At 35.2% G+C, this 27,592-nt stretch overlaps 1 protein-coding gene across 1 annotated transcript; it reads right to left on the bottom strand.

Annotated features, from left to right (window-relative positions):
* Positions 1 to 14,334: 14,334 nt before the first annotated feature.
* LOC134842464 (leucine-rich repeat-containing protein 74A-like) lies at positions 14,335 to 17,252 on the bottom strand. Its single transcript, XM_063858816.1, has 2 exons — positions 16,572 to 17,252; positions 14,335 to 16,415 (listed from the first exon to the last, which is right to left on the bottom strand). The coding sequence occupies exons 1-2, from the start codon at positions 17,146 to 17,148 to the stop codon at positions 14,677 to 14,679; spliced, it is 2,316 nt and encodes a 771-aa protein (XP_063714886.1). The 5' UTR covers positions 17,149 to 17,252; the 3' UTR covers positions 14,335 to 14,676.
* Between the last annotated feature and the right edge of the window lie 10,340 nt (positions 17,253 to 27,592).

The following is a 27,592-nucleotide window of genomic DNA, read 5'->3' as shown; positions in this document are numbered from 1 at the left end:
GGATTAACTTGGTTGTTTTCTTCTTGAAGCTATAAGGGTTGATTGAGCTCTCAGTGCGTTTTGCTATCTGATTTAACTGCCTCGAACCTGACAACCTGTTCATCAAAAAACAATTTTTTTTCAATCGAAAGCAATATGATAGTTTTAATTTAAAGAGTCATTTAAATAGTCAATCAACGTATTAAAGACATCGTAATAGTATAGGTCGTAATAGTTTTTTCTTCTTCAGGAGAAGTACATTTTGTTCACGCATAACTGTAATTTTTCGCGGCTCGATGTCTGATTCCCAAATTATTTCATTTGATAAAAGGAAAGCAAACTGCTATTGGCCAGCAAAAATGTTTGAGTCATGAAAAACTTTTGTACAGAATCGAGGCGCAGTGTTTCATTACGCAGAGTTTTTTTCTAACCTTAGTAGCAAACAAAAGTGCTCATATGGTTCGCACTTTTGGTATGTTTCAATTTATTCTAATCTATTATCTATTTAAATGCGGGATCTACTATTTCGCCATGTTTAAGCTTTTTCAACGTATTATTTTTGCATGTTTGAGAAAAGAATTTTTGCACGATTAAGATATATCGTATATTGCAAGGGTCAAGGTTTTTTCGATTTTCCTGTTTAAATTCAGTGTTTATTTCAGCAAGTTTGAAATAAGCAAACCAATAGTGGGGTGTTGTCAGGGTTTTCCCAGGTTTTGCGATTCTGGCCTCCAGATATGAATAACTAAATCCTTTTAGTTTACGAGATACGGTAATCGTCGAGATTTTTCAAAAATTTCTAGAAAATCAAATTTTAAAAAGTTTCTTAATTTTTGAAATTCTCACCCTGTAGATGGGTGCTTTCAGGGTACTCTCAGGGGGTTGCGACTCGTGTCTCCAAATCTCACTTCTCCAATCCTTGTAGTTTTCGAGATAAAACGATTTTTATGATTTTCTCAATAATTTTCAAAAAAACTTAGATTTAAAAAATTTCAAAACTTTGTAAAGATTTCAATCCTGTTGTTAGAAGGAAATTGTCAGCTGTTGCGAATCTTGTCTCTGATTATGACTGCTCAAATTTTTGTAGTTTTCGAGATTGGACGTTATAGGAATTTTTCCAGAACTTAAATATAGAAAAAATTTTCCGAGAAATTGGATATAAAAAGTTTCACAAAATTTGAAGTTCCCATTTCTTTTGTGAAGCTCTCTCAGGGGTCTCAGGAGTTGCAAATTTTGCCTCCAGATTTGACCTTTTTTGTCATTTTTTCAAAAAAAAATTCCGAAAAATTAAATTAAATTAAATCTGAAATTCCTAACCTGTAGTTGGGGCTGTCAGAGTAATCTCATGGGTGGTGAATTTGGCTTCCATTTGAGAATGGCCAAATTTTTCACCGTACGATTGTAGTGATTTTTTCAGAAATTTTCAGAAAACATTACAAAATAATTCACAAAATGTAAATTCCCATCCCTGTAATTGAGTGCTGTCAGAGAACTGTCAAGGATTGCGTATGTTGCCCTCAAATAAGACTGCTCAAATCTTGGTAGTTTTTGAAGTGTGACATTTTTTCTGGTTTTAAAAAAGTATATGTTTTTTAGAAAAGTTAAGTTTGAAGTTTCTCAAAGTTTGAATTTCCCAACGTTGTAGTTGGGTACTGTAAGAGTACCCTTCAGGAGTTGCAAATCTTGCGTTCGAATGCGACTGCTCAATTGCCTTCAATTTTGTGGCGTTTCTTAACTCAATATGTGACGTTTCTTAACTCAATCAATTTTTTATGGTTTTTCAAAATTTGTATCAAAAAACTTAAATAAAAGAATTTTGCAATTTTTTTTATTAACGAACCCTGTAATTTGGTGCTGTCAGAGTATACTCAATGGATGTAGATCTTATTTTCGATATATGCGGCTTCAATGAGTTGTTAAAAAATCGAATAACTGGAGGTGCGTTACACGCTAGTATATATTTAAATGCGGGATCCACTATCTCGCTATGCTTAAGCTTTTCAACGTATTATTTCTGCATGTATAACGAAAGAATTTGTGCACGTTTAAGCTAAATCGTATGTTAAATGCTTATTTATTTTTTTGATTTTCCAGCTGGAATTCAGTTTTTTTTTGCCAAGATTGAAATTAGAAGCCCAAAAAAGGGATGGCGCCAGGATTACTCTACTGCTTTCAAAATGGCTCTTCATATTTGAGTACCCAAATATTCCAAGTTTACGAGATACTATTTTTTTTGTGTTTTTTTTTTCGAAAATTTTTATTTTATTCAAATTTGAAAGTTACGCAAAAATTTAAAATATCAACCCTGTAGTTTGGTGCTGTCAGGTTAATTTTAGTGATTGCAAGTCCTGCCTCATTATCTCAATTCTCAAAAACTTTAAGTTTGCAAGATATGTCATTTTTTATGGCTTTCAAAAATTTTCATAGAACATATAAAAACTTGAATTGAAAAAATTGAAATTCTCAATTCTATGATGTGAGATGCTGTCAAGAAACTTTCAGGCATTGCAAGTTGTGCCTCTAATTATGACTGCTCAGATCATCTTAGTTTCCGAAATATGAGATTTGCTCGAAACAAAATTATCAAAGAAAGAGTTTTTTGAAAATTGATATGAGTTAAAATTTTTAACCCCGAAATTGGGTGCTGTCAGGGATCTCACGGGTTTCAAATCTTGCCTCAAAATATGAGTGCTTAAATTTTTCTTTTCGAGCTATGATTTTTTTAAAAACTGTTTCAAACATTTTCACATAACTTTGATAAAAAACTTAACAAAAGTTGAAGTTCTCAAATCTATAGAGAAAGGTACTGTCAGGTTACACTCAAGCGTTGCAAATCTTGCATCGCAAAAAGGTTGTTCCAATTTTTTATGATCCGATATGGGACGTTTTTTTGATTTTTTTCTGAAAGTTAAATTTGAAAAAGCCAACCCTGTAATCAAGTGCTGTCAATGTACTCTCAGAGCTGCAAATTGTTTCCTCCAAAGGTGACTGCTCAAATGTTACTGAATTTCAAATTATGCTTTTTCAATAGTTTTCAAACAAAGCTTGAAAAAAAACGAAGTCCCAACCCTACATTGGGGTGTTCTCTGGACACTCGCAGACAAGCAGATTTTGCCTTGAAGTTTTATTATTCAAATCATCTTAGTTTCTGAGATATGCCGTTTTCTACAAATTTAATTAACTCAAAATTTTAACCTCCAAAAGAATTTCTTAAATCAAAATATTCAACACCGTGGCGGGGTGCTCTCAAGGTAATCTCAGGATGTTTATCTGGACTACAATTATGACTGCTCAACGCCTTTTGTTTTCTTAAAATGACATTTTTTTCTTTTTTCAAAAATTTCAAAAATGTTAAGTTTCAAATAAATACTTTTCAAAAACTGAATTTGTTAGCCCTTTGGTGTGGTGATGTCAGATTACTACGAGCAAATGCATATTTTGCCTCTCATCACAACATTATTGCCAATTTTTTATTTAACTGTTAGTTAAATTAAGAAAAAAGAGTCTTGACATTTTAAAATTATTTACGCCGGATTATAAATCCCATTTATGAAATTGAGGGTTTTGAAATTGAAATTATTTTGATTTTTCGATTTTGGAAATTGCAGTTAAATGCTGTCGGCCATTTTAAGGGTTCGTTTACGGAAATTTCAAACACAGCAGTTTTGGAGATTTGATGGTCTGAAGTCAAAATTAATTTTATCTTTCAAATTTTGAAATCAAGAGTGCTGTGAATTTCCGCTTTTTTTTTACGGTTGTAATTATTTTGCTCTTTTTCCATACTTTTCCGTAGAAGCAACTTTCTTGTTCGCTAAACTGCTACGTTTCTGAACTCATTCAAACTTTTATGGTTTTTCAAAATTTGCATTAGAAAACTTGAATAAAAGATCTTGGCAATTTTTAATTATTGAACCCTGTCATTTGGTGCTGTCAGAGTATACTCAAAGGATGCAGATCCTATTTTCGATATATGCGGCTTTAATGAGTTGTTAAAAATTCGAAGCACTGGAGGTGCGTTACAAGCAAGTATATATTTAAATGCGGGCTCCACTATCTCGCTATGTGTAGGCTTTTTCAACGTATTATTTTTGCATGTATAACGAAAGAATTTGTGCACGTTTAAGCTATATCGTATATTAAATTTTTTTGATTTTCCAGCTTGAGTTCAGTTTTTTTTCGCCAAAATTGAAATTAAAAGCCCTAAAAAGGGATGCGGCCAGGATTGCTCTACTGCTTTCAAATTGGCTCTCCATATTTGAGTACCCAAATATTTCAAGTTTACGAGATACTATTTTTTTTTGTGTTTTTTTTTCGAAAATTTTTATTTTATTCAAATTTGAAAGTTCCGCAAAAATTTAAAATATCAACCCTGTAGTTTGGTGCTGTCAGCTAAATTTTAGTGATTGCAAGTCCTGCCTCATTATCTCAATTCTCAAAAACTTTAAGTTTGCAAGATATGTCATTTTTTATGGCTTTCAAAAATTTTCAAAGAACATATAAAAACTTGAATTGAAAAAATTGAAATTCTCAATTCTATGATGTGAGATGCTGTCAAGAAACTTTCAGGCATTTCAAGTTGTGCCTCTAATTATGACTGCTCAGATCATCTTAGTTTCCGAAATATGAGATTTGCTCGAAACAAAATTATCAAAGAAAGAGTTTTTTGAAAATTGATATGAGTTAAAATTTTTAACCCCGAAATTGGGTGCTGTCAGGGATCTCACGGGTTTCAAATCTTGCCTCAAAATATGAGTGCTTAAATTTTTCTTTTCGAGCTATGATTTTTTTAAAAACTGTTTCAAACATTTTCACATAACTTTGATAAAAAACTTAACAAAAGTTGAAGTTCTTAAATCTATAGAGAAAGGTACTGTCAGGTTACACTCAAGCGTTGCAAATCTTGCATCGCAAAAAGGTTGTTCCAATTTTTTATGATCCGATATGGGACGTTTTTTTGATTTTTTTCTGAAAGTTAAATTTGAAAAAGCCAACCCTGTAATCAAGTGCTGTCAATGTACTCCCAGAGCTGCAAATTTTTTCCTCCAAAGGTGACTGCTCAAATGTTACTGAATTTCAAATTATGCTTTTTCAATAGTTTTCAAACAAAGCTTGAAAAAAAACGAAGTCCCAACCCTACATTGGGGTGTTCTCTGGACACTCGCAGACAAGCAGATTTTGCCTTGAAGTTTTATTATTCAAATCATCTTAGTTTCTGAGATATGCCGTTTTCTACAAATTTAATTAACTCAAAATTTTAACCTCCAAAAGAATTTCTTAAATCAAAATATTCAACACCGTGGCGGGGTGCTCTCAAGGTAATCTCAGGATGTTTGTCTGGACTACAATTATGACTGCTCAACGCCTTTTGTTTTCTTAAAATGACATTTTTTTCTTTTTTCAAAAATTTCAAAAATGTTAAGTTTCAAATAAATACTTTTCAAAAACTGAATTTGTTAGCCCTTTGGTGTGGTGATGTCAGATTACTACGAGCAAATGCATATTTTGCCTCTCATCACAAAATTATTGCCAATTTTTTATTTAACTGTTAGTTAAATTAAGAAAAAAGAGTCTTGATATTTTTAAATTATTTACGCCGGATTATAAATCCCATTTATGAAATTGAGGGTTTTGAAATTGAAATTATTTTGATTTTTCGATTTTGGAAACTGCAGTTAAATGCTGTCGGCCATTTTAAGGGTTCGTTTACGGAAATTTCAAACACAGCAGTTTTGGAGATTTGATGGTCTGAAGTCAAAATTAATTTTATCTTTCAAATTTTGAAATCAAGAGCGCTGTGAATTTCCGCTTTTTTTTCTACGGTTGTAATTATTTTGCTCTTTTTCCATACTTTTCCGTAGAAGCAACTTTCGTGTTCGCTAAACTGCTACGTTTCTGAACTCATTCAAACTTTTATGGTTTTTCAAAATTTGCATTAGAAAACTTGAATAAAAGATCTTGGCAATTTTTTATTAATGAACCCTGTCATTTGGTGCTGTCAGAGTATACTCAAAGGATGCAGATCCTATTTTCGATATATGCGGCTTTAATGAGTTGTTAAAAATTCGAAGCACTGGAGGTGCGTTACAAGCAAGTATATATTTAAATGCGGGCTCCACTATCTCGCTATGTGTAGGCTTTTTCAACGTATTATTTTTGCATGTATAACGAAAGAATTTGTGCACGTTTAAGCTATATCGTATATTAAATTTTTTTGATTTTCCAGCTTGAATTCAGTTTTTTTTTGCCAAGATTGAAATTAAAAGCCCTAAAAAGGGATGCGGCCAGGATTGCTCTACTGCTTTCAAATTGGCTCTCCATATTTGAGTACCCAAATATTTCAAGTTTACGAGATACTATTTTTTTTTGTGTTTTTTTTTCGAAAATTTTTATTTTATTCAAATTTGAAAGTTCCGCAAAAATTTAAAATATCAACCCTGTAGTTTGGTGCTGTCAGCTAAATTTTAGTGATTGCAAGTCCTGCCTCATTATCTCAATTCTCAAAAACTTTAAGTTTGCAAGATATGTCATTTTTTATGGCTTTCAAAAATTTTCAAAGTACATATAAAAACTTGAATTGAAAAAATTGAAATTCTCAATTCTATGGTGTGAGGTGCTGTCAAGAAACTTTCAGGCATTGCAAGTTGTGCCTCTAATTATGACTGCTCAGATCTTCTTAGTTTCCGAAACATGAGGTTTGCTCGAAACAAAATTATCAAAGAAAGAGTATATTGAAAATTGACATGAGTTAAAATTTTAAACCCCAAAATTGGGTGCTCTCAGGGATCTCAGGGGTTTCAAATATTGCCTCAAAATATAAGTGCTTAAATTTTCTTTTCGAGCTATGATTTTTTAAAATATTTTCAAACCTTTTCACATAACGTAGATAAAAAACTTAAGAAAAGTTGAAGTTCTCAAATCTATAGAGAAAGGTACTGTCAGGTTACACTCAAGCGTTGCAAATCTTGCATCGCAAAAAGGTTGTTCCAATTTTTTATGATCCGATATGGGACGTTTTTTTGATTTTTTTCTGAAAGTTAAATTTGAAAAAGCCAACCCTGTAATCAAGTGCTGTCAATGTACTCCCAGAGCTGCAAATTTTTTCCTCCAAAGGTGACTGCTCAAATGTTACTGAATTTCAAATTATGCTTTTTCAATAGTTTTCAAACAAAGCTTGAAAAAAAAACGAAGTCCCAACCCTACATTGGGGTGTTCTCTGGACACTCGCAGACAAGCAGATTTTGCCTTGAAGTTTTATTATTCAAATCATCTTAGTTTCTGAGATATGCCGTTTTCTACAAATTTAATTAACTCAAAATTTTAACCTCCAAAAGAATTTCTTAAATCACAATATTCAACACCGTGGCGGGGTGCTCTCAAGGTAATCTCAGGATGTTTGTCTGGACTACAATTATGACTGCTCAACGCCTTTTGTTTTCTTAAAATGACATTTTTTTCTTTTTTCAAAAATTTCAAAAATGTTAAGTTTCAAATAAATACTTTTCAAAAACTGAATTTGTTAGCCCTTTGGTGTGGTGATGTCAGATTACTACGAGCAAATGCATATTTTGCCTCTCATCACAACATTATTGCCAATTTTTTATTTAACTGTTAGTTAAATTAAGAAAAAAGAGTCTTGATATTTTTAAATTATTTACGCCGGATTATAAATCCCATTTATGAAATTGAGGGTTTTGAAATTGAAATTATTTTGATTTTTCGATTTTGGAAATTGCAGTTAAATGCTGTCGGCCATTTTAAGGGTTCGTTTACGGAAATTTCAAACACAGCAGTTTTGGAGATTTGATGGTCTGAAGTCAAAATTATTTTTATCTTTCAAATTTTGAAATCAAGAGCGCTGTGAATTTCCGCTTTTTTTTCTACGGTTGTAATTATTTTGCTCTTTTTCCATACTTTTCCGTAGAAGCAACTTTCGTGTTCATTAAACTGCTACGTTTCTGAACTCATTCAAATTTTTATGGTTTTTCAAAATTTGCATTAGAAAACTTGAATAAAAGATCTTGGCAATTTTTTATTAATGAACCCTGTCATTTGGTGCTGTCAGAGTATACTCAAAGGATGCAGATCCTATTTTCGATATATGCGGCTTTAATGAGTTGTTAAAAATTCGAAGCACTGGAGGTGCGTTACAAGCAAGTATATATTTAAATGCGGGCTCCACTATCTCGCTATGTGTAGGCTTTTTCAACGTATTATTTTTGCATGTATAACGAAAGAATTTGTGCACGTTTAAGCTATATCGTATATTAAATTTTTTTGATTTTCCAGCTTGAATTCAGTTTTTTTTTGCCAAGATTGAAATTAAAAGCCCTAAAAAGGGATGCGGCCAGGATTGCTCTACTGCTTTCAAATTGGCTCTCCATATTTGAGTACCCAAATATTTCAAGCTTACGAGATACTATTTTTTTTGTGTTTTTTTTTCGAAAATTTTTATTTTATTCAAATTTGAAAGTTCCGCAAAAATTTAAAATATCAACCCTGTAGTTTGGTGCTGTCAGCTAAATTTTAGTGATTGCAAGTCCTGCCTCATTATCTCAATTCTCAAAAACTTTAAGTTTGCAAGATATGTCATTTTTTATGGCTTTCAAAAATTTTCAAAGTACATATAAAAACTTGAATTGAAAAAATTGAAATTCTCAATTCTATGGTGTGAGGTGCTGTCAAGAAACGTTCAGGCATTGCAAGTTGTGCCTCTAATTATGACTGCTCAGATCTTCTTAGTTTCCGAAATATGAGATTTGCTCGAAACAAAATTATCAAAGTAAGAGCATATTGAAAATTGATATGAGTTAAAATTTTTAACCCCGAAATTGGGTGCTGTCAGGGATCTCAGGGGTTTCAAATCTTGCCTCAAAATATGAGTGCTTAAATTTTTTTTTCGAGCTATGATTTTTTTAAATGCTTTTTCAAACATTTTCACATAACTTAGATGAAAAACTTAACACAAAGTGACGTTCTCAAATCTTTAGAAAAAGGTACTGTCAGGTTACACTCAAATGTTGCAAATCTTGCATCGCAAAATGGTTGTTCCAATTTTTTCATGATCCGATATGGGACGTTTTTTTGATTTTTTTCTGAAAGTTAAATTTGAAAATGCCAACCCTGTAATCAAGTGCTGTCAACAAACTCCCAGAGCTGCAAATATTTTCCTCCAAAGGTGACTGCTCAAATGTTTTTGAATTTCAAATTATGCTTTTTCAATAGTGTTCAAACAAAGCTTGCAAAAAATGAAATTCCCAACCCTACATTGGGGTGTTCTCTGGACACTCGCAGACGATGCAGATCTTGCCTTGAAGTTTTATTATTCAAATCATCTTAGTTTCTTAGATATGCTGTTTTCTACAAATTTAATTAACTCAAAATTTTAACCTCCAAAAGAATTGCTAAAATCGAAATATTCAACACCGTGGCGGGGTGCTCTCAAGGTAATCTCAGGATGTTTGTCTGGACTACAATTATGACTGCTCAACGCCTTCTGTTTTCTTAAAATGACATTTTTTTCTCTTTTAAAAGATTTCAAAAAAGTTAAGCTTCAAATAAATACTTTCCAATAACTGAATTTGTTGGCCCTTAGGTGTGGTGATGTCAGATTACTACAAGCAAATGCATATTTTGCCTCTCATCCCAAAATTATTGCCCAATTTTTTATTTAACTGTATGCTAAATTAAGAAAAGAAGATTGTTTATATTTTAAAGTTAATTACTCTGGGTTATGATTCCCATTTATGAAATTGACAGTTTTGAAATTGAAATTATTTTTTTTTTGATTTTGAAAATTGCAGTTAAGTGCGGTCGGCCATGTTAAGGGTTCGTTTACAGAGATCTGAAACACAGCAGCTTTGGAGATATAATATTTAGAAGTCAAAATTAATTTTATCGTTCAAATTTTGAAATCAACCGCGCTGTGAATTCCCGCGTCTTTTTTTACGGTTGTAATTATTTTGCTCTTTTTTCCATACTTTTCCGTAGAAGAAACTATCGTGTTCGCTAAACTGCTACGTTTTGCTTGTATAACGAAAAAATTTGTGCACGTTTAAGCTATATCGTATATTAAATGCTTATATATATATATATTTTTGATTTTCCAGCTTAAATCCAGTTTTTTTCCCCAAAATTGATATTAAGAGCCCGAGAAAGGGATGCCGGCAGGATTACTCTACTGCTTTCAAATTGGCCTTCCATATTTGAGTACCCAAATATTTCAAGTTTACGAGATACAAAGTTTTTTTTGTGATTTTTCTTCGAAAATTTTTATTTTATTCAAATTTGAAAATTCCACGAAAAATTAAAATATCAACCGGGTAGTTTGGTGCTGTCAGATTAATTTTACTGATTCAAGTCTTGCCTCATTATCTCACTTCTCAAAAACTTTAAGTTTGCAAGATATGTCGTTTTTTTATGACTTTCAAAAATTTTCAAAGAACATAAAAACTTGAATTGAAAAAATTAAAATTTTCAATTCTATGGTAGGAGGTGCTGTCAAGAAACTTTCAGGCGTTGCAATTTGTGCCTCTAATTATGACTGCTCAGATTTTCTTAGTTTCCGAAACATGAGGTTTGCTCGAAACAAAATTATCAAAGAAAGAGTATATTGAAAATTGACATGAGTTAAAATTTTAAACCCCAAAATTGGGTGCTCTCAGGGATCTCAGGGGTTTCAAATATTGCCTCAAAATATAAGTGCTTAAATTTTCTTTTCGAGCTATGATTTTTTAAAATAATTTTCAAACCTTTTCACATAACGTAGATAAAAAACTTAAGAAAAGTTGAAGTTCTCAAATCTTTAGAGAAAGGTACTGTCAGGTTACACTCAAGCGTTGCAAATCTTGCATCGCTAAATGGTTGTTCCAATTTTTGTCATGATCCGAAATGGGACGTTTTTTCGATTTTTTTCTGAAAGTTAAATTAAAAGTTAAGTTTAAAATTAATTACGCTGGATTATGAATCCCATTTATGAAATTGAGGGTTTTGAAATTGAAATTATTTCATTTTTTTGATTTTGGAAATTGCAGTTAAATGCTCTCGGCCATTTTAAGGGTTCACTTACGGAGATCTGAAACACAGCAGTTTTGGAGATTTGGTTGTTTGAAGTCAAAATTAATACTATTGTTCAAATTTTGAAATCAAGAGCGCTGTGAATTCCCGCGTTTTTTTACGGTTGTAATTATTTCGCTCTTTTTTTCATACTTTTCCGTAGAAGTTACTTTCGTGTTCGCTAAAGTGCTTAGGCATGAGCAATTAATTGGCATATGTTGTTGTTTTTATTTTTGGCTATTATTTTGTCCTTTTTGAAAAAACAGGAACTATGAAAATATACGGGATTTAAATTTTTTTGCAACGCTCTGGAAATTTTTTGCACTTGTCGCAGAAATTTTAATTCTAATTACGCTTGCAATTAGCAAGTTTTATCAAATCGGACGGTAGATTTTTTTGGGGTTAATAGCTAGTTTATCAAAAATCAGTCGAATCACTTCTGATGGTGTCTTTGGGATTAGGGAAATTGCAGAGACCCCACCGGAGATATGCAGCTGACATGCTCAATTTCATGAACATCCAATCCCCCCTAATGGGTGGGATTTAGTTACTACATGTTAGTACCAGGGCAAACTTGATATTTTTAATTTCTCTATAAAATTAGTTTTTGTTTCGCGTAACTGGTTGCTGCTTAATGATTGGCGGCCTTGTTTCCGCTTCGCAAGAAGTTTTTTTCAGTTGCTTATTTGAGTTTTAATTGTTTTGCGTTGTGTACTTGCCTAGAAGTCCTGTCTGATGTATAGAATTGGTTTTTTTGGATTTAATGTTTCAGACGCTATGGAAGAATTTATCACTTTTTGCAAACATTTTATTTTTTCCTCACAAACTGGTCTACCATTGTTCAAAAAGAGAGAGTTCATAGAAAGGCCGACTATACCCTTGTGTGCTTAAATAGTCCCCTGATCACTTTGCTTTACCCTTTTGTGTACTGCCTTCAAAAAAAACTGTGTGGGAAAGTTTAATCAGTATTTTTAACGTTTTATTTTGCGTTTTCTCAAAAACTAACCTACCAAGACTGAGACTTTTGTTTCAATGAGTGGAGCAAATAAAATTCCCCTCCAGAAGCGGCTACGCACAATTTTTTTACACCTCAAATTATGGAACTCTGAGTAGTGATTTTTCCATTTTTTGACCATTCCCAAAAAATAACTTCCCAAACTTGCGAGGTTAGTGGGTTCAGTAGAGATTAGGGGTAGTATAAAACATCATCGGAAAAACCAAATTTTTGACTCTTTGACTGTTTTTCGAAATTTTCTGTCTTATCTTCAGAACTATTCCGCCAAACCTGGATCTTTAGGTTCAATTGAAGTTGCAGATTGCGATAATTTTTTTCTACAGAAGCGGAGTTTCAATATTTTTTTTGGGAAGATTATTGCTAAAAAACAACAATTAACATTGTGAGCGAAGTCCAATTTCTGAAATTACCTATTTCAACCCGCATAAAAAAACGAAATTCAAAAAGTATCGAACAGTTACCTCCGGCTTTCGCTGGGCCCATAATTTTCTTTTATTGAGATATACGAACATTTTGGCCCACCCAGATGTTTTCAACAAAATTCAATTTTTCTACTTTTTTATGTTCGTGTTGTTTATTAAGTGGCGTGAAGCTCCGTTTTGCCTCTCTGTCGAAAACTATTGTACCGTCTTCTCAAAAAATGGTACCAATGGACAAACAGACTGCTCTTCTATGCAAGTTTCACTGGTCTCTTTCATTTTAACCCACGTTCTACGGCGTTCAAATGCTTCAGTAGTGGGATGTTTGACCCATTCGTTTTGATTTTTGATTTTCTAAAATATTAAGTCCACAAATCTAAGATAAAGGTTTTCATCCAAAGAACAAATCGTGGGGTTCTCCCCTTCCCTAGCAGTTATTTGATAAACTCATTATAAAAAAAATGATGGCCTCAATCCAGTCCAAGCTTTGACGTTTTGGGTAATTTTTGAAACTTCTACCATAAACTACCCGGCTAAATCGGAGGTTAAGGGTGTAACCAAAAATAATAATCTTCCCTGCGCCCTACTTTTTGGAAAAATTTGGCCTGACAAAAGGTTCAGTTTTTGGAAAACTTGCCCTTTTTTTCGGAAACTTTTTTTTCTTCAAAAATTAATTTGCTTATTCTGAGGTGAATAGTTCATTGTTTCACCCTAACCTTTCTTGTAGAAAAGCCGATATGGACTTCGTGGACTTCGGGAAAATCTATTTTTTGAAAATTTTAATTTTTTTTAGAAAACTACTAGTTAAGTCTGATATTAAGGCTTAAATTTAAAATCATGGCGTAGAAATTTTCTCTGCATAAGAGACTCTTCTCTTTTTCAATGGAGAATAGTTCATGTATTTAGGAAAAAAAAACAAAAAAAAACCATTTTTTCGGCTTTTAAATAGTTTTTTGGAATCTTTTTCACTTTTTTTTCGAAAACTACGCAGCCAAATCTGAGATAAGAAATTCAATTGCAAGAACGAGTAGTAATTTTCCCTTATATAAGCAGCTAATCTCCTACTAATGCAGAGATTTAAATAGGGTTTTGTGAAGTGTCCATTTTTTCGAATTTTTGAAAATTACGCATTTCCGTATCAGTGTAATATATGATTAAAATAATATAACGGGTTCATCCAGCATTAGCTGGACCATTAGTTTACATTGAAATGACCTTGATGCATATGCGAGGACAACAGTGAATTCCTAATTATCTATTCGGAGATTCAAGTCCGGAACATTGAAATAGTTTTTTTGCTCGACTTTTTGCTGCTTTGTTGGTAGCTAGTGTTAGTAAAACTACAAGCGGTCGTAGATCAGATGTAAGAAGGTGGTACTCTTAATCTCAAAGCCTATTTTTAAAGTTTTTTTTCAAGGTGTATTTCTAATTTTTTCTTTTTTTCCTAATTGTTTTGCCTGTTCAGAGCTCTTTTTTTGGATTTTCTTCGCTTGTGTTTGCAAAACGCAGCTTGGCCTCGAGGTTGACTTTATTTTTTCGAAAATGGATTTTGATTATCAGATTTTTTTGCAAAATGAAAAATTATGGATTCTGCAAAAAACTGCTAGTGTTTTGGCAAATTGAAGATCATGAAAACGAAAAGAAATTTTATTTAAAAAAATTGAAAAAAAATGAAATTTAATTTTATCCTATTTTATATAAAGAAATATTATAGTTGTTTGATAGTTGGATAAATTGTTTGATGGTTCATTTAAACTTTGAGTGGATCAAGAATGAAATGGCTTTGATATAATATCACAATCTGCAAAAATCAACTGAAATGATTAACTCAATATTGGTTTTCGCACATTCACCATATCCTTACATATATTTGCCAAAATAAATGTTAAATTGACTGCTTCTAATAATAAAATTGCGTTTGAAAAAAATATGAACAATTTTTCAGACAGATAAAACGAAATTGATTCTTACCTTTACAAACTAAGTAAATTTTTTAAAATCAAATATGATAATTGAACTGTGACCTCTTAAACATCCCCTCCCCCTCTCTCCCGTCTCACCTCTCGATTTCGCTAAAAGGCAAAACTCGTTATTTTGTTCAATATTTGAATAAGCTTAGCCACCAAATTAGTTCTTCGCAGGGGTGTTGTACTTATACTAGGTACCGAAGGAGGGTGTAGTTGCTTAAGAGATATCTGAACTGTGTGAACATTATTTGAACTGCTGTGTTAGCTCTCTGAGAGTAATAAGTTTCAGAACTTTTGAGTCCAGCAGCACGTTTTGTTGCTCTCGAGTCGCGATTATTTTGGCCTTGAGATACAAAAAATATCTGTGGAAATTCCAGCAGAAATCTGCTATTTCTATTGCAGTCAACAGCTTCAGCTGTTTTTCCAGCCACCTGTGCATTTTTGGTTCCCATGCATTCAGCGAGAACAGCTCGTCGCTTGCTTCGTCGTCGGACTCAAGACCTGTCGGTTTGTTGAACACCATCGTTTTGATGTCATCTACAGTATCCACTTCCATATAGAGCAATAGTTTCCTAATTTGGTCATCGTTGAAGTTTATATTGAGTAATTTGAGCCGATGGATTACGCTGTCGAGTTTCAGCTTTTCCAGTTCGTCCAACTCGACTTTGTTAATTGCCGAAGGAGGAATTGATTTGGTCGGCTTCTGGAAGTACAACTCAAGCGGCGGAATTTCGTTTTCTTTCATGTATTTAACCACTTTGTCGATGATCCCTACAACATGTGAACTAATATCTCGTCCGTTTCCGTAAATGATGATGAATCGGTCGTTGTCGGACTGCAGTTCGGCTATTGTTTCCATCATCTCGGGAGAAATACGAACGTTTTCAATGCTGAGAACTCGAATTGTCATGTTTTTGTTCAGAACTTTTTTCAGCAACCAAACAACTCCATCGTCTCCGATTTGGTTTCCTCCGAGTCGCAGATACTCCAAGGTCGTGTTTTTAGTCAACGCCAGTGACATTTTCTTGACAGCTAGCATTGTCAGTCTATTTTCACTCACGTCCAGCATTTTAATGCCGCCCTGTTTTTTCCACATTTTGAACGTCAGAGAGAAAAACCGGTCGCCGCTTCCGTTTTTGGCGAAGTTAAAAATCTCCAATGAGTTGTTTGCTTTGAGCATTTTTGCGAACAATTTCCAAACCTTGTCGCCTTGGATGCGGTTCCATGAAATGTCAAGGTCGAAGAGACTCAGATTTTGCATAAGTGCTTCAAAAACTAGCATCGCACTTTGAGCTTCCAGCAAGTTCTCCGAGATGTCTAAAACTTGTAGTCCATTATTTAGTCTCAACGCTTTGCAGAACTCCTTCAAACCGGTTCTAGTCAGTCCGTTATTACGTAACACTAACGTCTGTAAATTGTCGTGACGTTCTAGTGCCCTGTAGAACGGGTAAACCCCTTCATTTCCTAATTTATTTTGGGCTAAATTAAGTCTGAGCAGAAATTTGTTCTTGACAGCCATTTCAGCAAAAGCTCTGCCGCCGATTGTCCCGATTCCATTGTCAACGAGGTCTAGTTCTTCTGTCATAGTGTTATGTTTGAGTCCGTTGGCAAGACACACTGCTTCCCTGTCATTCATGTAGTGATGGCGCATCGTCACACATCGGTTTTCCATTCGTTCCATCATGAATGAGATCGGGACAACTCCCTCTGTCCGGCAAGTGGCCTCGTACATAGTCCGACCGGATCCCTCGTAGATGTTCTGGATCCCAATTTCGAGTTTCATCTTCACATCATCTAGTTCAAGGTCTGTGTCGTAGTCACTGTCTGTTCCAGGCAGAACTGCTTCGGCGGCCGTGATAAACTTTGGAACCCAAGAGAGTTCTTCATCCGGCTCTTCTCGCAACTGTTCAATTCGTTCACGCGTAGATCCCCTAGGTGCTTGAGTAACACTAGCAGATTCGTCCCAGTTTTCGTCATCTTCACCTGAAAATCAATAATTTCTAAACCTAACTCAGTCAAATAAAGTTTTGAAATAATCCAGTTACTTCGTAACAATCGCGATAATCATTTTAAGAATATTTGATGCAAAAACATACATTTGTTAACTTTTTTCAAATAAATTTAAATGCAGATACTTACTCGCAAACTCGTCAAATCCGCTTCCATCTTCGTCGCTACCTTCTCCTTCGCTAAAGTGGAGAATTCTGTCTTTCAAACTGCGCTGCATCCTTGCATTGTCAGCCTCATCGTCTTCTTTTCCAGATCCAGGCGTTCCCTGACTTTTCACAATCTTAGATCTATTCTGCGCTGACCCTGGTTTCTGCGACTGGTTTGACTTCAATCTTGACCCAGGTTTAGAAGGAACCACTGCAGTTTTGGCCCTACTGGAAAGCGCCCTGGAATCTTTGCCACTTCTGGCTGCAGATTTAGTACCTGTCTGGACCTTGGAAACATTAGATCCAGGTGTTTTAGATTGTCTTTTAGCATCTTGGTTTGCGAAGTGTAAAGATATTGATGTCGTATCTTGTACTGGTTCATTCTCTTCTTCAATTCGGGTTGGTTTTTCATGATCGCCCTTTTCGATTTGTGATTTCAATAAACTCTTCGACTCAAGTTCGTTTTCCTGTCCTTCATGCTGCTCGAGGTTTGAGCCCGGTTGTGGTGTCCGCACGTATCGATTGAAAATGTAATGAGACTTTTTCGATCTTTGCGTCATTTTTATTGAAGTTAAAGTTAGTCTATCAAGTTAGTACAATAATAATTATAAAATGCATAAGCTTTGCCGCTGACAACTTAAACTTTTCATTCAGAAAAAAAGCACGTGTGAATAACAGTGCACTTACTTCAATTAAATAACTATGCAAAAACAAGCAACTATTTTTTGAAAATGTACCAAACGACTCGTAGCTTTTGTAAGCGTCCGTGGAAAAAATTCAATGTAGATTTCAATTTGATACTAAAGTGTACATGAAAAAATCAAGAAGAAAAAATAACCTAGAGGGTGTGGGCTTCCAAGTAGACAAAATATCGCTGGGAATTCTAGGTCGAATTTTTCTAAAAATGCGATTTTGGAAATTTTAATGGGAGTAGAACATATGTTTAAACCTGTCGTAGTTTAGATTCTAGATGAGAACAAAAATTTTAAGTTCAAAAAGTTTGACTCAATAAGCTTTAAAAAAAATTTAGGGTAGCAATTTGGGCCTGAATTTTACAAAAACATAATACTGGTAAATTCTGAAATTTTGTTGTGCCAGCAGTTTTTGTCCTAACGCAACCCAACTTAACAAAACACATGTAAAGTTTTCACTTTTTTTGTTTTGTTAGGAGAATTTTAACGACCCGGGTTGACCAAAACTTCTTATCATACAATTTCCATTTGTGAAAAACTCCTTGCCATAAAGTTCCATACAATTCCATTCGTACAGAAAGATGTATGAAATCTCTACGATAATCATTTTTCCATATATGAAAAATGTATGAGAATTATTTTCCATAAACCAAAAAGTTTACTCAAAGCATCAAAGCACCAAAGGTTGGATTGTTTTGTATTTACAATGCAAAAAAAACCTGAATTGTTTTAGAGCTGTCTTTCACAATTGATAAAACGAAAGTAACATACTTTAAAATTGAACTTTAAAACTATCAGACTTTGATCAAGACATACATAAACATCCCATACAAAAGAAATAGGAATTTTCAACGAAAACGAAAAAAAGTCCAATAATAAGGTATCCAGAACTACGTTATGCGCACAAAAAATTGAATTATGCATGCAAAAAAATTTTTTGGAAAATGTTCGTTTGAGTACAAAACTCGATTTGCGGCTGAAAAAAAAAACAAAAAAACTTTTGGGCCCTTTCGAAGTTACTTGTATCGCCAATAAAAAATGCTAGTCAGACAATTTCCATGTAACTTCCATTTTTTTCAAAAAACAAAAACCTTGGGTTTTTATCACCAGACTGATTTAAAAGAACCAAACAGCCACAGAAATTAGTTTATATCTTTTTTCAACGATTTTTGGAAATTGTATGAAAATTTTATGACAATCTTTTTTCCATACATTTGATGTATGGAATTGTATGATAAATATTTTAGATGTATGGTGGTCAACCTGAGTATTCAATTTGGAACAATTTAATCCGCCCTCTACGCGTGTTATAAGATTGCAATCTTTTGCTCGTTCATTGTCCAATTATGGCCCAATTAGTAACTTTCAAACCTGCTAATCTTAACACAAAAAGATCACAGATGAAAATTGTTTTCATTTGAGCTCCAATCAACTACTTTCCTCAGATGATAAAAAACAATTGCTCTAAACACGCTTCATCAAAAAGTCGAAAATTGGCTGAAAAAATACCAACCCAATCATAAAACTATGTACTTTTGTGGAAAATAAAAAAATGAAGTGTACTAGGTGCAACATAGAAAAATGGGCGACTAGATTTAGAGCGGAAAACCGCAACTAAAAAGCGCTACTCGGCATGTTAAGTAAAATTGGAACAGAGAGCTTAGGCAATCTTTCTCGAAAAGAAAGGTCAATTTTCTCTTTAAGAAAATGAAAAAAAAAATGCTGCAAGTTTGACCCACCGTTAAGAAAGATTACAAATTTGAGTGTAATGAGTCAACATATTTGGTATTTTCGAAACCGGAAAAATTGGGTAATAATTTCATTCCAACTTTTGGTACTTTCACAAAGGAAAGTTAAGATAAATTGATCTTTGTCCTCTAACAAAATTGTATGAATTTCCATCAAAAGTGGCCAAAATGGACGTTGAAAAAAAAAATAAATGTTAAAAACTCAGAATTCTCATCTACTGGCATGGAAAAAAGGAGAAAGAAGGAGAAAGTACTATTCATCAGTTTTCTAAAAGCTTATTGTTCCGACCATTGAAAATTGGCTGGAACTTTGTATTCGGGTGTTTTTTTCCACGCAAAATCAGGTACCACAAATAATGATTGAACTGGGATGAGCGATATATCACATTAAAGCCCCTTAAGTCGCGATTCGATCAATATTAGAGAAAAATGAAATTTTTTCACTGTGTCGATAAAAACCGGTTTAAGATTTTTGATTTTTGGTCTAATTTCGCGCTAATAAGGTGACCGTATATGCTTGCAATAGTTTTCTAAGCTTAATTTCAGTCGTGAAAACTTAGTTTTGTTCAAAAAAAAGGTATTTTCTTAAGTTTTTTTGCGCAATTTTGCGAATCAAAAACTTCATAATTCAAAAAATTGTGTAGAAAAACTTGAAAAATTTTTTGAAGTTTGTTTCTAAATTTTTTAAAATTTTGTTTTTCCTTTTTCTAGTCAGCCATTTTTCTTTATAAACTGTTTTCCAATTGACCTATTTTACTATGACTCTCCAATATGCCTAAATTCTACTTTTTTGTTCAGATTTTTGTATCACAACATGCAGAAAAAAACGACATCAATTTGTAAAAAAAAACTTTGTTTTGTATTTTTTTTAAGACTGCGGTCGGAACATTCTGTCTTACTTGCAGAGCAACTGGCTATCCTAATTTTTTATAGAATTTATTTAGAATCTCTAAAGTGTTTTAGTAATAAAAGATTCAAACTTTCAAATCCAAAAATTTTCCAAGACACATCATTTGTTACTTAAAAATAATTTGCGGCCACATTGGAGTGTTCTTAATTGAAATCAAGCGTGAATTACACATGATAGCTTGAAGTAAAAACGCAGTAAAACTCAACTAGCGGTATACGGAGATGCGCTTAGGCTACATTTAGTTAAAAAACATGTCCCTTCGGCGCGGGTTCGGTACTTAATACTCTTTTCAACTTAATTTTAACGTAGTAATGGTTTCATAAAACAAAACAAAAAACAATCGTTTTTTATCTGCCTGACCTCAAAAAGGCAAATTGTTGGCTGCAATCTTTCGTGCTTGCTGTCAATCCTTGCTGCTTAAACAACATATGTTCTCAAATGTAAAAATTTTATTGAAAAAAAAAGTTTTTTTTCCCGAATTTTTGCATAAGTCAGAATTATAAGATGGTCCAATTGCTTTTAATTGCCACTGAATTTCGGTGCATTTACAATTAAATCTAATTATTCTCTATCTAACTTACAAACAACCGACCTGAGACAAATTTTCCTGGGACCAATTTGATTACCGCGAAGTTCAATCAACCGAACGCATGTCAAGTTGAATCAGCCAAACGCCTGTCAAGTTCAATCAACCAAACGTCTGTCAATTTCTATCTGCCGAACTTTGGATATCGTGAGCCAGAAGATAACTAACTCTTCACAAACGAAAACCGCCGTTAAAATTTTTTTCTCAGATTCTAAAACAAAAACTGATCACAACATCAAAATTGCTGCTCGCTTGGTAACGGCAAGCACCCACTTTGCAAATGTAGCGTCTTAAAAAACCGAAACTCAAAAAGCTAATTTTTGCGCAGATAGTAAAATAAGTTTTTCTGATTATCAAGGAAATCACATGTTTGAGAGATGTTTTGAGCCAAAAAAATGTCGCAAATCTAAATGAGAGACCAGACAGAAGGAGTTTTCGCATGAAACTGAGCGCATCTTTCCAGCACGTTTTCCAGAAAAAACCGTCTGTTTGCACACTCCTCGTAATTAAAACTAAACCTGCCGTTGATGTAATATTTAAAACAAAACACAGAAAACTCCACTTTTGCAACCTCAAAGGTGAGTGCCAAAGGCCTACTGTTTATCGTAAGTCTATCAAATCGAACCAGCTCTTTTGAAAAAAATGTGGTTCTGATTTGTGACTCAGCCTAGAGTCATTCTTGCTTGTCATCTGATGTAGCAAATAAAATTAATGTGATAGGTCGAAAAATTTAGCTAAAAATAATAGACTTTATCTCAAGTGAGGTTATCGTCTCAGTGCGAGTTGACTTAATAATTACACTTGAGTTTTTTCCGGAAAAAAATTTCTCTGTCTTCGCCTATATCATTTATTACAGGAGAATGGTTTCAGATAAAATAAAGCTTTACAGGTTGTATCATATATATCCTTACTTGGAACCTGTTAACCCCTCGGATGCCGAATTGCTGATGCAATTTAGGTTGAAATGGTATGCCAAGATTTAAATGACTTTTTTCACCCCCAATGAACACTTCCAAATTCATCTGAATTATTTATCCCTAAAAACAGTAAGTTTCTTTTGCTGTTTGCCTAAATGGGATGGGTTTTGAGTAATCATCTCCTTTCAACCAGGGGTCTGATCTTCGCATGCTTAAAATGTGATGCTGAGGATGTAACTTTAGAATAGCAGATCAAACCCTGACAAAACCTTGAATTATATAGCGCCTACAAGCAAGTAGACGCTAGGTCCTCAGCCGATAAAAGCGTAAATAAAGTCACTGAGTCAACCACGACACACGATGATCAAAGATACTCCACCGGCATGCTCTGGGCTGCGGACGACTCAGGTTTACCAAACGTTTTTTTTTGTTTGCGTAATACTCCTGCTAGAGTCTTTGGTAAAACGCTTAGAAAAAGTCAAAGCTTCTGAAGGGTCTTTCGCAAAACCTATTTGAGATGAATGTGATGAAGAATGTGTTTTAAAAAATTAAGCCCACTGCCCTTAAACCGTTCTGCAAAGGTATGGTTTTCTCTCACCACACAGGTAAAAAGCCTGGATGACATTGGCTCGTTCTCTACAAAGCATTCAAAGTTCACAAGTTTTTCCTCGCTTTCTGTTCGGCGCCCAGATTTGCTTACACATCCATCGATCGGCATCAATAAACATTGACTTGGTAAACAGCTGAGAATTTGAAAACACAGCGCGGGGGAATTGAACTACGTCTTTTGTTGTATGCGAAGATACCATTTCAGAGACAGCCTTTCCATAGGAATGAAGAGAGGAGAGAGGGAAAACGGAAGTATAGAGAATGACAGCTACAAACTCTTGAGCTTTTGCATGACAAGTTCATATCGCTTTGGTTTTTGGTGAGTAGATAAAATTTTCATGAGCAGCAAACTTCTTTAAATGACCACTGGTACTGTATCTCAATTGCTGGTCTTCTGGAGGCTCATCGGCACAACGACGACGCACGATGACGACATCGATCTTGAGTCTAAGCCAGTCGGTCATATGAGAGAAGTTTGAGTTGTTTTGGTTTGAATTGAACTTTTAAAAACTTTGAGTTAGCTCGGTCATACTCAAGTTTCTCTTGGCAACTGAAATACCTACATCATGGAATAGAACAGCTGAAATAAAAATTGCGGGAAAGTCGAAAGAATATAAGCGAGAGTCAAATTGATATTCGCAATTTGTCTACGCACAACAAAAAAATGAGGAGAATTGTCTGTATCCTGACAGAGAGCACACTGAGTGTATACGAGAGTGCAACTTGTAGAGTAAGAAGCATTTTCATTGGGAGGGTCGCCCACTGAAGTAACTCAATGGTTCAAAACTTAATTGAGCAACTTGAAAAAAACCTCATGAGTTCTAATTACACAAAACCTCTAGGGTTATACTTACATTACCTAACCAAGTCCCGGATTAGTTCCAAAGTTGTTGTCAAGATGTGAGTACTTGAATTTATCTAGTTGAGTGTGTTTTATCTTGTTATGTTGAGGTGGAGTGAGTTTTACGTTGCTCTTTCTGAAAAGGATCAAGTGTACACTGTCCCATAAAAAATAATGGTGATCATTTGAGGTCTCAATTTTGTTTTTATTGGCATTCAGGTGCTTTAGGTTTTTAGGCACCTGGCCATTGAGGCGCAATTAACTCTATCTAGAGTGGTAGGATACTCTAATAGTAGTTTTTCAGCGGTAACGATCTTAAAGTTCAAGGTCGTAAATGATCCGTGAATTGTCTGCGATTGTTTGAGGCAAAACAGCGGTCTCCGACTCAGAGGTCCCAGACCTTTGAGTCAATGTTATACAGCCCTTTTTCTTAATCTCATGTGTGACTTGAGTTAACCATTTTTACAGTAAGCAAAAAATCGTTACTGCCTGAAGACTATCAGCCGAGCCGCACAAATTATCTTAGTTGCTTCTGAAATTCGTGAACTCATGGTGCAGAAAGACTATTAGAAGAATATAGAAGTCTTAGAGCGTCTGAACGACAAATAAAAACAGAAAGAGGGAGAGAAAAATCTAAGGTTTGTTTGTGTGTGGAAAACTATGAGCGAACGAGCCAACTAAGTTTAAAATTGAAAATTGTTGAAATTTTTTTTGTTGTTTTAAGTTTATGAATTTGTTTGTGGTTTTGTTAAGGTTATAAAAACATGTACTATTAACTTAGAGATGTTTGAGTGGAGAATATTTTTTAAATGATTGGTTTCAGCCTACATGATTGGTTTCAGTCAATTAAGAAATCTGTTCGCTTTGTGCATACATGAAGAGGTTTGAAAACTTCATTGTTCCCTCTAACCATCGAGGTTTTTCGTTATAGTATTCGGGACGAATAGCAACTAAAAATCCAGAAAAGACAAAGCATTTTAAATTAATTTTGTTTTGTCGGTTGGCATAGTTGTCCTGCGTTCCAACACCTCCTAAACATAGGAGAAAAAGCTTTACCTTGAGATAATGACATTAGAGGTGTTTAAATTAGTTTTATCCTTGCTCGTATCCTCAAAAAGCAGATTAATGAAAATGTGGGGAGGTTGTAGCGATGTGGTTTGACGCCATTTATAGCACGTAGTGAGTCGATTTGATTGATATTGCTTTTCGTTATTTTTGTTGTAAATTCTGTTCGATGGCACTGTACTATTTTGATGAGTTACTTGCACTTCAGTGTGACTTTTACCGGGCTCTCCGGGGAGTATGTGCCAATCGAATAGAAAGCCGTCGATTTTGAATAAGATGAAACGCATTCGATGCAGTGAAATTGACCGCACGATACGTCATTTTTCATGATTAACAGCGTTATTTGTAAAAATAAACTAATTATGATATGTTCCTTTGGATCGGAAAAATTATTTTTTAAATTCCTGTTTGAACAGGACACAGGAAAACCCTGAAAGTTCACAAGGTTAGTAAAAATCAATTCAGTCTAAAATCTCGGAAACTGATCTATGAGTGAACACTACACACTTTGGATCTTTTCCTAGAATTATCGATTGAGCATTCGTGGTCACTAACCCTTCCAAACCCGAGATCCTAATAACATAACACAATAACACATAACAAATCCTACACTCAACCTACACTCAAACTATACTCAAATAAACCTTCTTAAATAGATACACTTCTATGTTGGTATCCGAAAAGAGAACGTGTATCAGCGCGTATAGCTCCCGAGGATGCAGTAGTCCTCTGTTCGTATCATACAGCGGAAGCAAGAGTTGTTTCACTCCCCTATCCAGTAGAAGGTATTTTAGTCTCTTTCAGATCTACAGGGTCATCATGCTGCTTCTCCGTCGCCCTCGTCACCTAGAAGCATTAGTACTTCCCTGGCATCTGCGAACCGCCGGTGGCAAAGCTGCTACACCTCCCTCTTCCCAGTCTATGCTTTCATAAAAACTCAAAGTTTTCTTACTCTCTCCTAAAGTCTGCTGCTAATGATGTCTTAAAACTCATATCGGCGGTAATATATATCGCTCATGTCCTATCCGTAAGTATAAAATCGCTGTCCGTTAGAATTATGCTAATTGAGTTTTCACTTGGTAAGTTAAAGTATAAATCTGCCATTCTCCCTAAGTCTGATTTCTTAGGGCCTTCATCTGTTTCTGCCTCTAAATCACCTGTTTCTCTTGCAATTTTTAATTTTTGACACATCCACAATTTTCAATGTAGGTAAATCCTACCCCCAATCCCCGGACAACATTATTCTTCGACGTCCCCATCGATCGCATGCCGGATATTAAGTTGAGGTTAGACGCAGGATTGAAAATTGGCCCTTCCTGGGCTGCCCAGGAGGGATCATGTTTGTCATTCCTTATGTATTTCATGCTCACGCGGTTGACTTCCTCAATCGTGGCACTGGTTTCGTTTGGGTCTGATGTCAATCCGTTCAACCTCTCCAAGACGCGCAGGTTCGTCAATTCTTGTTTATAGGACTGCTGCTCTTCGTCGTCAAATTCCACTTGGGGCTTAGACTGATCGTCGATCCATTCTTTGCTTGATCGTCGACAATGTGTACTACCTGTGACACTGTTTACTCCTACAGACCCACCAAATCTGCTACTATCCTTTTCAGGTCTATCCTGTCCACTAAGAGAGTCGTCTCCGTAAGGGTTATAACTCAATATGTTCGGGGTTGTCCCAGTCCTCTTCTGCACAGGGCGAAGTTTCTTCATCCGCATCAATTATTTGATCAGAAACCAGGCGTGATTCTTCTTCCAGTGTCCTGGTGTCTTTCTCATTGACCTCGCAACCAGGGTTCATCAGCAAGTAATCGCCCGCCTCCAATTCTTCAGGTATACACAAGTCTTCTGTTGATCAGTTATGTGGTTTAATGTTTTCAATATGCGCAGCTCGGCCGGTACTCAGCTTGTAAAAACGTTCCTCCTGATACACTTCCGTTATCATGAACGATCCTCTCCATTTCTACAGGAAATTCTACGTTCCTTTCGGCGGAATAACGTACTGAAAAACTCATACGTTGGCCTCTACTGATTAAATTTTTGCTTTAGCTGCTTTCCTATCAAACCTTTTCTTTTTTCTGAGTTTTGCGTCCACATAAATCGTCCACAAACTTCTGATCACATCCCTTACATAGACTTGTGGCGGAGTCTTTTTTCCTTCAAACTCCGGATAAAAGAAAATCAAAGGCATAGCCTTTTCATGTCCAGTCAACATCATGTGCGGACTAATTCCTGTGGCGGAACGTTGCGTACTGTTGTAAGTTCCCTTCACTTGCTGCAATTATCTATCCCAATCAGTCATGTATCGGAAACAATACATCCTCAACATCGATATCAAAGTCCGATTTTTTCTTTCTACAAAGCCATTCGTTTGGGAATGGTACGTCGTAGAGTGAGCCTGAGCTACTTGAGAACGTCTCATGAGCTCCTTAGTGAGCTCTCCTACAAAAGCAATTCCATTGTCTGATTGGAATGTCATAGGGCATCAATGTCTTGCTATCCATGCATTGATCAGATAATCGCAAGTCTCCTCGGCTAAGGCAGTTATGCATGGTAAGGCCTTTGCATACAGTTTGAAATGATCGATCATCAACAAGACCTGATTATTGCCACTGTCATTAAATTCGGATGGATCGATTGACTGTAATGGGACCTGCAACATCCTAGGATTTTTCACATATTGGCATGACAGACATGCCGTAACCTACTTCTCGCACGGCTTCTTCAGGCTAGGCCACTCGAAGCGTTTCAAAGTCCTCTGGTATACCTAATCGATTGAGGTGTGTATTGTGTCGCTAACATTGTTCTGAGTTCATCCTTCTTCATGCCATCAATGAACTTTGAAGCTACTGCCAAGTTCATCCTGCTTTTTGACCCGTCCGGATGACTACGCTTTCCAACCATTTCGAAGTCATCCAGGAACTTGTCTAAGGTTTCATCTTCACATTGCCTTCAATTCTCGAAGCGCATGATTGCTTGGCGTCCTTGCACTCCCGAGCCAAAGCGAATCAACAGAATTTTGAAGATTTTCTCAGCAATGTCCCGCTCGAATTGCATTTTGGCCATCACGCAATTCACTGCTGTCGCTTCCAAGCTGCTGGCGAGCGCATTGTCTTCTTGCCTTTCTGTCAAGTCTTCTTCCTCAAAAGGCAATTTCATGACTTCTATCCAGGTAACTGTCAGAACCATCCTCATAATATCTCAGTTACTTGAACACTCTTTTAGATTTCTCACTGCGCTCATTGGTTTTAGACAACTTTGGGAGAAAAAACTCCAGCAAGTTGTTCAGAGATCAGAACGCTGTCGCTATTGCTGTTGCATTCCGTGAATACCCCCTCGATCAATCATCTCCGTTGTTTGAGGATCTGGAACTCTCCTCCTGTCCGAGTCGCTAGGCTTAGCCCTTCCCTGACTCGAGTGTTTCCATTTTGTGGAATCACTTCAACCAGTCGCATGTGTGTCTCGCGTAGGTCGTTCGTTCGAGATCGGCCTTTTGCCAATAGAACCTCCTCTGATATTCGTTGGGTTCCTCGGCCTGTGATTCCCAGTGGCGTTGTCGTATGAGTTACCCCTTCTTCTTGTTGAACCATATGTTCTTCCTCTGTTTGAATGCTCGTTGAAGTTCTTTCTCGACTCT

This window comes from Symsagittifera roscoffensis, chromosome 3, assembly GCF_963678635.1.
Source record: "Symsagittifera roscoffensis chromosome 3, txSymRosc1.1, whole genome shotgun sequence".
Lineage (NCBI taxonomy): Eukaryota > Metazoa > Xenacoelomorpha > Acoela > Convolutidae > Symsagittifera > Symsagittifera roscoffensis.
Note: the sequence above shows the minus strand (reverse complement) of the source record. Positions and strands in the feature narration are given on the sequence as shown.

Coding starts and splice junctions, on each gene's coding strand:
- LOC134842464 (XM_063858816.1), bottom strand. CDS start 17,148: ATGACGCAAAGATCGAAAAAGTCTCATTACATTTTCAATCGATACGTG. Junction 16,416..16,571: donor CGGATTTGACGAGTTTGCGA/GTAAGTATCTGC, acceptor ATTGATTTTCAG/GTGAAGATGACGAAAACTGG.